Consider the following 13,471-nt stretch of genomic DNA (forward strand, 5'->3'; position numbering starts at 1 on the left):
AAAATGCAGCCCTATATACATTTTGGGAGATCGCGAATTATGTAGCCCGAAGTACATTTGGCTACATTTCGTATTTAAAACGAATGCTATGGGCGGTATGAGGCCGTTCCTTTTCGCACTTACCAGCTGACCCCTTACCTTGCTTTTGAAAACACTGTCGGTTGGGTTTAGGGAAGGAGGAGGGTCAGTCAGTCAGTCAGTCAGTCTGTCGACAGCGGCCTCTGGTGGATTTACACGAGATGGGCAAGTGTGAATGGCACTCGCAAGAGAAATTTGAGATGTCAAAAAAACCTACACAGTGACCTCTGGTGGATTCAGAATGAGCCTGGGTTGACAAAATATTGGGTTGATTTTTTTTTACAGATATATGTGATAATAATTAACAAATCCTCAAGAATAAGTGTTAGTAGAACAGTTTATTGTATTTAAAACTATTAAAAACAGACAGCGGTTTAAAGGATAGTAGTAAAGTATAAAGGTTTTAAATAAAAATTCCTCAAGATTTTTCGCTATATAGGCTAAACCATTCTTACACTGACTGTATGTCATTTTAGTGCTGCAAACAAAGGTAAATGATTTTTGTAAAAAAAAAAAAAAAGGCTTGCATCTTCTCCCCGTGTTCACGTGGGTTTCCTCTGGGTGCTCCGGTTTCCCTCACAGTCCAAAGACATGAGGTATTGGTGAATTAAATAAACTAAATTGGTAGTGTATGTGTGTGAATAGGAGTGTATGGATGTTTCCCAGTGATGGGTTGCAGCTGTGTAAAACATATGCTGGATAAGTTGGCGGTTCATTCTGTTGTGGCGACCCCTGATTAATAAAATGACTAAGCCGAAAAGAATATATGAATGAAAGCTGTATTACAATCTCATTGTTTTGATGCTTGAAAACTTACATTTAACTTTGTCCCTTACATAAATGTATAGTGTTAATGCAGTTTATGTATTTTAAACACAATAATTATTCATATGACATGAAATATTATCTTTAATTGATGTAACAAATTATGTATAGTTGAAATATTCCATATTTCAAATGCATTGTTTATGCAGTTTTATCCCCCAAATATGTGTCTGATGATTTTGATCAGCACAGACGGAGGGTTGGACATTGATGCGTGCTCATGTTCAGAAGGCTGATCTATTAATATCTGTCTGTGAATGAGGAGCGCGTGTCTGTGTGTCTATCGAGAGCATGAGTCATTATTTCGACTGATATGTGCTCAAAGATAAAGCTACGGCACACATAATCAAAGAGGCAGGCATCCTGTCACTGTTGCCTAGCAACCGCAGGAGCAATAGAGCCAAATCCCTGTGCAGACGGGAGGATGCTGGAGAGAAAAGCCGAAAACCGATGGAGATGACTTATTATTGTGGGTTATAATTTTATAGCTCACATATTGACATAATGCAATATAACGGCTGCAATAAAATTAAATCTGTAATGCTTGGGTCTCCATATAGAATGTTTTCGACTTGACCATTTTGGCTGTGTTGATGCAAAAATTATAATTTGTGGCATAATATTTACTGAAATTTTAATATTCTGAAAACGTAGCCCTATATACATTTCTGGAAACCATAAATGATGTAGCCAGAGGTACGTATGGCTGCATTTCGTCTTTAAAACGAATGCTACGGGGCGGTATGGTGCCGTTCCTGTTTGCGCTAAGTGGAGTTGACCGCGATGATGGGGTTTGAGTTGAAAGGACGGTTCCAGAAAGCAGGTTAGACAGGTAAGACAAAAACAAAAGGCAAAAAATAAAGAAAACAAGTAAATAACAGGGTGAGAATGTGGTAAAATTTGAAAACGTGGTAAAAATCAGTCAGTTGACAGCAGCCTCTGCTGGATTTAAGAGAGAAGAGCAGGCATGCACTCATGGCACTCGTGAGAGAAATTTAAGATCTCAAAAAGGGTACACAGCGGCGTCTAGCGGATTTAGGCAAGAAGAGCAGGTGCAAATGGCACTCCCGAGAGAAATTTGAGATCTAAAAAAAGCGTACAGAGCAGCCTCTGGTGGATTTACGCGAGAAGAGCAGGCCTGAATGGCACTCGCTAGAAAAATTTGACATCTCTAAAACGTACACAGCGGCCTCTGGTGCATTTACACGAGAAGAGCAGGCCTGAATGGCACTCGCTAGAGAAATTTGCCATCTCAAAAAACGTACACAGCGGCCTCTGGTGCATTTACGCGCGAAGAGCAGGCTTGAATGGCAGGCTTGAATGGCAATCGCGAGAGAAATTTGACATCTCAAAAAGCGTACAGAGCAGCCTCTGGTGGATTTATGCGAGAAGAGCAGGCCTTAATGGCACTCGCTAGAGAAATTTGACATCTCAAAAAACGTACACAGTGGCCTCTGGTGCATTTACGCGCGAAGAGCAGGCTTGAATGGCAATCGCGAGAGAAATTTGACATCTCAAAAAGTGTACACAGCGGTCTCTGGTGGATTTATACGAGAAGGGCAGGCACGAATGGCAATCGCGAGAGAAATTTGACATCTCAAAAAGCGTACACAGCGGCCTCTGGTAGATTTACGCGAGAAGAGCAAGCGCGAAAGGCACTCGCGAGAGAAATTTGGCATCTCAAAAAGTGTACACAGCAGCCTCTGGTGGATTTACGCGAGAAGAGCAGGCCCGAATGGCACTCGCGAGAGAAATTTGACATCTCAAAAAGTGTACACAGTGGACTCTGGTGCATTTACGCAAGAAGAGCAGGCCCCAATGACACTGGCGAGAGAAATTTGATTTCTCAAAAAGCGTACACATCGGCCCCTGGTGGATTTGCAAAAAAAAAACTGTAAAAAAAAATGTAGCTCCTGGGACGTATTTGGCGTTCTTAGGAAATGTATATAGGGGCACGTCTTCAGAATGAGCCTGGGTTGAACATTTCCAACCTAATATTTCACAAACATTTCCTTTTATGAATCTGTTTTACAAGCAATAGTCACACTCAATTAGGACCCTTAGTACACAAAGTTTTGGGTGAACTGTTCTTTTAAGGTATCACAAAATGGATGTGAGACTTCTGAGTTTAATGACAGCTACTAAAATGCATATTTATAACAAGACTGCAATTTTAGCCAACTAGAGAATAGCTGGAAAAACCCCCAATGGAAATAACATATGAAATATTGTTAATTGTGGGTTAAAATTTTATTAGTTCTCATACTGTTACAATATAGTACAATACAGCAAAATGAAAAATGGATGTGAGGTAGTTTTTCAGTTTGAGGTAGTTAAATAATATGCGTTAATTTTTATGATAAAATATTGCAACCATTTGAATGATCTTTAGAATTTTTACGCCATTCGTTTATCTAATTATAGCAACAGCTATAATATTAATATCAGCAGGCCTGAAGCAAAGGAGGAACATGAAGAAACCGCAGCGGAGCCTTCGGTCCATCAACATGTGGCTTGAGGAGAGCAAACCCTCAGCACATAAGCGAAGCCATAATGTTTTCCGGCTGAAGGGAAATACGAGAGGCAATTGCAGAGTCGTGATCGCTCCTGGGCCTAAAATAAAGAAACAGTGGGCTGTCATTGTCTCTGCAATCCCGCTTCGAAACAATGCGAGTAACTGCAGCAGGGAATCTCCAGACGGCCTTTCCACGCTCACATCTAATTAGGGGATTTCATTTTATTACAGTTCCTGTTCAGAATATTATGAACCATACTCTTTATATACGGAAATATGTATTTAATTAAAATGTATCAAATGGTGTGTATTAAAGAGCTTTGTGGTTTTGAGAATTTAAACCACTAGTATATGTGCGTAATTTAGACTCGCTCCCCCTCTGCGCTCTTAGTTGGTACGGTCCAATTTGTGAAGCGGCAGAGCTCGCGCACATTCAGTGTTCAAGCGCTTATCGATTTCTACGCGCGCTGGAGAGATTTGGCGTTCAGTTCCCCGAACGGATGCTGGATCGGGTTATTGAGGGCGGAACTACTGCTATTCATGAACAACAGAATGAATCCGTACTCTAAGTAAATGGTTACCGGTGACGGGAGTTGTGGGAAAGCTACTTTGGTGACGGTCACCGGCGCTTAAGATCTCTAGGCTGCCGAAGAGAGAAACGCGACGCGGAGTTTGAGCGTTCAGCTGACAGGTGGACCGATGCCGCCCGTTCAGAGAACTATGTCGGATCTCCGGACCCGAGCAGATGGTAAAAAATGCTGTTTTTTTATGTCGGATGTGTGTCAATCTGTAACCTGTCATCCTGAGTTTCGTGACATGTTTCTTTCTCGTTCTCGACAACTGTTGCGAGAGCACTTGCAGCAGCTTTGGGCTTCACTGCGTTGCTAATAAGTTGTTTCCCAATTGCTTTCTAGGCAGTGGCAACATTTGGTGTTTGTATGTGGGTGTTTGTAAACGTGAGATGCAAAATGGGACATTTTATGAGATCGTTTTCTATTTGGACTGTCATCAGCTTTCACTTTTAGTTGTCATCCTCCCTTCCTTGACTCAAGGATGCAATAATGGCTCAGGTTCAAGCAGATCAGGATGGTTTGTGTAATTATTAAGGTCTTTGTGGTTCTAAAAAGTAGGCCAGGACTCATTGTAACAAACGTTGTGTTTCATATCAGATTAGTTTTCTCTTGTTTTGATGAGCCGTTTTCTTCCTGGTCATTACTTGTTATGTTGTTTATGCTCCGCAATGAAGATGATGCTCTTTTTGTTGTATGTACACACATCTACAATATCAAGTGCTAACAGGGCAGCTGTTTTTAAAAATATGATTCTCTCTGTATACTTAAATGGATTTTTTTTTTTTTGTTCGGGCCATCTAAGATGTCAGTGTGCCTTTTTTCTTCTTCTGACACTATATATATTAGGCAAAACATTGGTGCTTGGTGATTCAGAAAATCCAAGTCAATAGCCACAGGTGTTCTGACAGTGAAAAGCATACAGACAAAGCCACATTAGTATCTGTGACTCTTGAGATCTTATCAGTTTGATAAAGAAAGCAAATGTGCGAGCTTTCTGTTGCATAATGACATTTTTATGAAACCGTTTTGATTTTGCGATGAATTATCCAGAGAAAGGTCAGTGATTCAGACCTTCTGATATTGATACTCAAACATTCACTCAGCTGATTTGTTGTAAAAGAGGAACCTGTACAAAGATTCATGATACAGTACTACATAAATGTACCAAAGTCTTTGTGTCATAAATATTTGACAGAAAATCATGTGATATATCATGTGTTGCAGGGATTTTCCTGACTCAAAATGAGGTGGTGTTGGTTGAAATTTGTTACTAGAAACAAACACATTTTGCATCATTCTTGTAATGTTATCAAGTAAAACATGAGCTTATTCAACAAGGCTTACATTTAAATTCTAATTTAATACATGACAGGTGCTTGAGGATCAATTGTGGTCTGTTCGTGTCCCTATACATTTGTCAAAATTTGATGGTGGTGGGCTACCTTGTAATTCTTTATGCAGGAAAAACCTTGTGTTGTGTTTATCAGTTCATTAATTCTCATTTATGTCTCATTAAAGGGGACCTATTGTGCAAAAACACTTTTATAAGGGGTTTAAACACAGTTGTCTGGCAACAGTCTGCAAATATAACCAGCTTCTAATAGTAAAAAATATGAATTTTATTATTTATCACATGTGATAAAGTCTGCAGTCTGCAGAAACACTTTGATTGACATTCTCCATTTGTGCGTGTCATCAGAGTGTAAAAGCCCCGCCCATTAGTGATGATCTCTCCCTCGTTAGCATAGGATGTTAGTCTTGTTTTTTAATCTGCCACTATGCTCACACATAGGCATTTGTAGCTTCGCCCCTTTGAAAAATTTGACCATTTTATTTGAATTTAAAGCTACAGTCACCTAAAATGTTATCAAGTAAAACATGATCTTATTTAAAAAGGCCAAGGTTAAATTTTAATTAAATACATGACAGGTGCATCAATTGTGTTCTGTTGGTATCCCTATGTGCATCGCCGATTTTTGTCAAAAGGTACAAAATTTGATTTAGGTGTGCTACCTTGTAATTCTCTATACAGGAAAAACCTTGTGTTGTGTGTATTCATTCTCATTTATGTCTCATTAAATTTTCTCATAAAATCACTTTTATAAGGGGTTTAAGCACAGTTGTCTGGCAACAGTCTGCAAATATAACCAGCTTCCAATAGTGAAAAATATACATTTTATTTCTTTTGCTAACACTTGATAAAAACTGCAGAAACACTTTGATCAACTTTGTCCCTTTGTGTGTGTCATCAGAGCAGGAAAGCCCCGCCCATTAGTGATGATATCTCCCTCATTAGCATAGGATGTTAGGCCTGTTTCGGACACATTGGCATTTGTAGCTCCGCCCTGTTTTGAAAAAGAGCACAATCTCATTTAAAGTGACAGTCACCAGAAATGGCACAATTAGGATCAAAGCCTAATAGGGGCAGTTTCAAAGAGTTCTAAAACATTATTTTATAGTATTTTTCTGGTGAAACTTCACATTAGGGCAGCCCTATATTGTAAAAATCTAATACAGTGGTCCCTCGCCAGAATGCGGTTCACCTTTCAATTTCCCAGTTTTTTTTTTTTTTTAGTGCAAAGTTTTTTTTAACAGCGCATTGTGTTCTGCGCCCTGATTGGCTGTGGACCACTTTCAGTCAATCTCCATCTCCATGCCGTGATACCTACAGTACAGAATGCGTTCAGCTTGCCTAATTGACATAAATCTTTGATCGCTAACAGTGTGACTCTGAAGTGCTGTACTGTATGTTTGCACGTTTTCTCACCAAAAAACCTCAATGTCGATGAAACATTCTGCACCGTTAAAGGCATCTGTGGTAGCACCCAAAAGGCAGAGGAAGATGCCAACCATTGCACAGAAAGTTGGACTTCTGGACATGCTAAAAGAAGGTAGAAGTTACACAAGTGTTTAAACAAAAGGGAACGGTGTGAAAATAATGCCTGTTTGAGAAAAGTGTATAAATTATGAAGTGAGGAGTTTTATAGCCTTAAAACATCTATAATAATTAAAAATAAAGCTGACTACTTGGAAGATTTTACCTATTGCAGGCTATTTTTAGAACGTAACTACTGCATTTAATCAGGGACCGCTGTAATGCGATATTTTAGTTTTCTGTGATTTAAATATAGCAACATGAATACAGTTTCAGTAAGTTTGAATAGCACTATTTGACAGTTTTCTTCTTTCTGGGAGCACTATTTAACAGTATTCAGGTATAGAAATGAAATAATCACAATGCAAAAAATGCATTTCTTACTTTGTCTTGTTTGATGTCCAAATATTTAAATTGTTAGATCAAGTATAAATGGTGTTTTTTGTATTCAACTTAAGAAGGCAAAATTAAGAGTTTTTCACTTAAAACAAGCTAAATGATCTGTCAGTGGGGGATGTCAAATTATCTTGTTTTTTGCTTTGAAATGTTTATATTTGGATTACAAAACTATTTTTTTTTTTGAGGTAAGAAAAGCTTTTTTAAAAATTGTATAAATTCCATAGAAATACAGTAATTAAATACAATTTTGTAGTTCCTGGTCAACTGTAATTCAGACTCGACTAGGCATGGGCTGATATATGATAACCTTGGAGAAAAATATCACGATTTTGCAGTATTGTGATTACTGCTGTAAAATATATATATATTTAAATGTCTGGATAAAAAAACAAACACTTTTTTTTTCCCCTTTGAACACAATATATTTTATTTTGAGAAACATTTAAGATATTTTGGAACAGCAAACATGTCAGGCTGAATAATTAAAATAAATCATTGACTTCTGCTCTCTTCATTAATTTCAAAAACACAGATTTCTTTACAATTTATATTGGCATATTTGCATATCTTTTCTGCTGCTGGAGATAATGTTTCCCTAAAAAAAAGTGAGAAAAAAAAATAGACATATACCATAGGAACTAGGGCTTGACCTATAAACAATATTATATTGAATCGTGATAATTTGTCAAAAACAATAAACTTTATATTGATTTAAGAGCCAATCACATAACCGAAATGCACAACAATGGGCATCTTGTGATATTAGAGGTGTGAACCTACATTGGTCTCACGGTTCGGTTACGATTATCATGCCATCCATTCGGTTCAGTTTGATATCACGGTGCATTGACAATACTTTACATACAGAGTTTTATATTTTACTTCACAGCACAAGAATTCTTATATTAAAATGTATACATATATTTATACACTATTTTTGTCCTTTAATACAAACAGTCAGAAAAATAAACTACCTTTTAAACAACACGAGCATTTATAGCAAATAAACAAATATAAATATCCCGCTCTCTTTCTGAGCCTTGTCCATGTTCTTACACCCTTTTGATTGGTCACGCGCTCTGAAAGGGCTGCGATTGGCTCTCACATACGCGTCGTCGCTCTTCACAGATGAGTGACACTGATAAACGGCAGGGGCAATCACAGCTCGTGTCTCTATCCAGAAGTATCGCTGTAACAGCCGAGAGGAGAGGAAACGTCACGCTAGCAGGTCAAATGGGCTACAGTGAGAGAGAGAGAGACAGAAATGTTTACTCTACATGTTATTTCCCATTTACTTTTATTTTCTCAATGAAATAGGGCCTTCTGCTGTAAGTGTCAGGGAAAGACTGTCCAGCAAACACACACACAGTCAAATTGTGCACAGTTTCTGCGTTAAGTAGTTGGAGCATTGTATGCTCGCGCTCGCCTCCTGACATAGCGCATATGAGATAAATGACATCAGTACATAATAACCGGTGATGATTATTACTGAACTGATACTGATTTGTCAGCATCTGCATCGCGGTGCACAGAAGAAATTATTAATTTTGACTCCCCTATTAGAGATGTACCAAAGTTTCAGCCACCGAAAATTTATTGGGTGAAAATGTCATGCCATTTAATGGACCCTAATTTTGTGGCTTCAGTCATTGTTGGGGTACTCTTTTAAATCTGGAAACATTATTAACATATATCGAAGTATGTATTGGTATCGTTCAATATAGAATTAATCGAGAATGCATTTTTGCCATATCATCCAACCCTAATAGATACGGTATAGCAGGAAATTTTGGCAGTCCTAAATCTTTGACTTTTCCAAACCGCTGTAAACTGTTATCATCCCATGTCTACACTTAACATTACATATCTTGCGATTGTAGCTATTGCAGATGCACGCGTTGCAATATCAATGCTGAAATGATATAGTGTGCATCCCTATTTCACATACACACTTTAGTCACATCAGAGACTTACTTTACATCTTGTAAAACCGGTCCCCTTTAAGTAATGCTCAGAGTCTTGTTCTAATTCAAAGCACTGACTGAGGGGGTGTGTTCATTTAGTAGGTCCAGCCAATGAAACGCTCCTTCACAGCTCGCGCTCGAATTCTGTTGACTCGTGTTTTAGTAGGTTTAGCAGGGCAGGACAGCGGTCTCGCACTTGGAGGGGAAGGGCTGAAGTGAACGGAATATGAATCAGCATCAGCAAGTTGCTGGCTCTGATGTGATCCACCTGCAGTATTTGGGTATGGCAGAGACTTTTACTCGTGCATTTGTTTCATTTGTTTAGATTTGCAAGGGCGGTTGCTTTTAGTCTGATGTGTATTGATCATTTTTTGCTCTCTATGTGCGTCTGTCTGCATTCTGGATATCATGTCAGGCATCCAGTGACCTTCCTTGTCAGGAACCTGCCGGCTCGCATGTGTTTGAGTTTGATTTGCAGTCAAAGCAGACTGACAAGAAACTGTGTGCGCTTATTGACATGTCAGGATATTTAAACAGTTGTACTTCCTCATGTCATTGACTTGTTGATACCGGGGAAAATTTAGTTGGGAAAAGTAGCGCAGGCTGTTGTCTGGATTTGATCTCTGCAGATTAAATGGAGGTTGTGCACTTTACATTAATTTAATTTAAGGCTCTGGATTATTGCCTTTTTTTCCTCCTAAGTGCTTCTGAACATGCAATTTAAGTGACCGAAATCAATTCTTTTTGGACCAAAACCGAGCTGCTCATTTATTTATTTAGTTCTTTTTATTTATTTGTTTATTTCATCCTTTTAATTATTATTTTTATGTTATTTTATTTGTGTTTATTTATTAATTTATAGACAATAATTTTTTTTAAATATATTTTTAGATTTATTTGCTTTTTATTAAATTTTTTGTTTGTTTTTATTTATTCTTTTATTTATTCTATTATTTATTTTTATTTAATAAATTTTTTATATATTTTTTTGTTTATTTATGCTTTAATTTATTTAATTATCATTATTTTTATTTATTCTTATTTAAATTATTTATTCATTCTTTTTTTAGTTATTGATTTGATTTAATCTATTTTAATTTTTTTCGATTCTTTAATTTATTAATTTACAATTTTTTTTTCATTTAAGTTTTTTTTACTTTTTTTGTTTAATTTATTTTACATTTTATTATTTATTTTTATAATTTTTATTTATTTTATTATTTTAATTAATTTATTTTACTTTATTTAATTCTTAATTTAATTTATTTAAAAAAAACACTTGTCTGTAAAAAAAAAAGTGACATTTAAACTAAATTAAAAACTGAATTTGTTAGTTTAGCTCCAGCTCCAGCATTACCACCATCTCCTGCCTGCCTGATTTGCTGAAATATTGTTATGGCTATGTTCATCTAAGTTGAGCTACATTGGCACAATCTTTTAACCTTGATGTTGGAGTACGCTGTGCCTCCTGCTGCCACACTTACCGTGTTAAAAAAAAAAAAGTATCCTGTTCGTCAGTGCAAGCACTTCCCAGCACTGAGCGATCAATATGCCTGCATGTCCCATCAGCCCCGTGACCTACACTGTACCAGTTTGAATGAAAGCAAGAGACCTGTTTTGAACTGCATTATTTATTGGTGCTTGCACTGGTTTCACTTTCTCCACAGACCTTGCACAGTGTGCCTGTGTTGCTTTGTTTTTGTAATCACTGCAGTGCATCAGGCTGGCTTGTGACCGGGCAGGGCAGGGCGGCACCTTGGCAGAACTAGGCCTATAATCCACTCGTACCGTGTCTAACAGTTCCCAGCTTCACCCTTCCACCTACTCCATCTTCACCTCCTCCTCCTCCTCAGTCTCCATGTGTCTCTCTTTGCTTTGGGTACATCAGAGCGCCTGCCAGATCAGGCTGGGGTGGTTGCCAAAGCAGTCTTATCTGTGTAGTGGTCCGTCAGTCGTTAAGCGGAGGTGGCACGATTCTCTGATTTTGGAGGCAAAGATCACAGAGTGAAGCCCACACCGCTGGGAGTGGGCAGGCCTGCTGAGACCTCAGGAAAAAAACTTGTCAAACTCCCTTTCAGAGAACTTTTAGGATCCAGAAAAAGGATCTGCAATGCAGTTGTAGCTCCCCACCCCCAGTTAGACACACTGAAAAAATCAATCATTTGGGTTTACTACGGTAATTTGGGTTTTTATGGTAAGTGGTTGCACATAATTTATATGGGCTGAATTTTAAGTTAACAAAATAAATTTAATACTGTTCAACTTAATTTGATTGTTTAAATTTTGCCACCACTTAAAAAATGGGTAAGACTTTATTTTGATGGTCTCTATTGCACATTTTGTTGACTAAAAGTTGCATTACAATTACATGCCAATTAATATTCATCTGAGTATTAGTAGACTGTCTGCTTAATATCGGCTGATACTGCTCCTTTAACAGACATTTAACTGACTATAAGAAACTTTGCAAGTACATGTTAACTAACACTAACCCTAACCCCAACGTAACTCTACTTATCTAATAAGAATTAGTTGGCATGTAGATGCAGTGAAACTTAAATTCAACAAAATGCGTTAAAGGGACCATCAAAATAAAGTGATACCAAAAAATGTAATTGAATCCAATAGTGAAACCGCCCACTCCTGTTTAAATTACACCAGAGTTACCGACCGCTGCCGCGCTTAATTAGGAGATTTATTCCCGCGCCGCATGAAATCTGGTACACAGGTACAGCCGCGGGAATGCATACAGCCAAGAGGAAAAGAGAGGGCAGGAAAAGTCACGCCAGCAGGTGAAATGAGCCACAGTGAAAGAGAGAGAGAAATGGAGTACTTTCATTCCCTCAATGTCAGAGAAATTAGGGGCTTCTGCTGTAAGTGCCAGTGAAAGACTTTCCAGAAAACACACACATAGTGAAATTTTTAAGTAGATGGCGCCTGTAGTGTTGTAAATACCCGCGCTCGCCTTCCTCGCGACAGAGCGCATATGAGATAAATGACGTCAGTACATGTAAATGTGCTTTTAAAGTGGCTTTAATGTTATTCCTGAATCGTTGTTTTTCTGGAAGTAGAGCACAGATTGGGAACCAAACTCATTTGGACACCTTCTAAACCTGTCAATAGTTTTCAGGAAACGGTGAAAATTCACCTCGTCTTCACCTGTTAGTAAGCATTGTTTGTAAGAGTTGAACCCTGAACTCGCTGACGCCTCCAATTGATATAAGATGAGACGACAAGCTGTGCATTCAGCCAGAATGTTGAAGACATTTCATTTTAATGTAAATATGATGGACGATAAATATTGCGTCACCAAAAATGTCATGTCATGTCCATGTATTGCACGATAAGTCAATATATTGATTATTGTGACGGGTCGATCATACATGTCCTTTTTTAAAAACTTAACACCGTTTCTTCTGAATACATTTTAATTAATAATAAGAAATAAATTCGAAATATAATTAATAATATCAATGCTACAAGTGGATAATATTTTGACATTGACTGTTATTTTATTTATTCATTATTATTGGGTTAGGGTTGGGTTCAAATGTATTGAATTCATGCCTGAATATCAAACATTGATTTTAATTTTTTGATTTACTCTTAAATATTGAACATTACATTTGTATTTTATAAATTTTTTTTGAGACACCTCTGAAATTCATGTGCACCACATCTGCAGTTTATAATACTACTAATACTAATACTTTTATAATACTTAATTTTTGTCCAATAATCAAAGTCTGGGCAACTGCTATGTCTCAGTATACTGTGCTAGACGTCTATCATGAGTCTACTGTATTTCTGCTTGTGTGAATGTTGGGGTCGAGGCACTCTGTTTTTCTTTGCGTTTTATTGCCATGGTGCTGCTAAACCATGTTAAATCTACTGTCTAGTGTAGAGCGAGTGTCCCATCTAACCTCCTGAATGTATCTGTGTCTCTCAGTGGAGTGTGTGTGATTCACAGTATTGTTATTGAATATCCACACTGATATACTCATTCACACACACTCAACCTGTTCAGGTTATTAAAGCACCTGGGATTGCTCTGATGATCATTGACCTCACTTTATATGGTTTAGCAGTCACGCATCCCACTCTTATGAAATAGTGAAGTGTGTTTTAGGATGCAGTTACCTATTTAGTTACTTTGACAGCACTTCTTTTTCTACTGATTATAGCATCTTTCCTTTAAAGTAATATATGTGATTTTATGGTTTGGATGATTGGTTTGAAACGT

At 37.6% G+C, this 13,471-nt stretch overlaps 1 protein-coding gene across 1 annotated transcript in view; it reads left to right on the top strand.

Moving 5' to 3' along the window:
* Positions 1 to 3,875: 3,875 nt before the first annotated feature.
* Positions 3,876 to 13,471, top strand: part of atp8a1 (ATPase phospholipid transporting 8A1) — a 336,556-nt gene continuing 326,960 nt past the window's right edge. Inside the window, exon 1 of the mRNA XM_056471711.1 lies at positions 3,876 to 4,166. Coding sequence (XP_056327686.1) covers positions 4,118 to 4,166 — 49 coding nt within the window. The 5' untranslated portion in view covers positions 3,876 to 4,117. The remainder of the gene's footprint in view (positions 4,167 to 13,471) is intronic.

This window comes from Danio aesculapii, chromosome 14 (assembly GCF_903798145.1).
Source record: "Danio aesculapii chromosome 14, fDanAes4.1, whole genome shotgun sequence".
NCBI classification, from domain to species: Eukaryota; Metazoa; Chordata; class Actinopteri; order Cypriniformes; family Danionidae; genus Danio; species Danio aesculapii.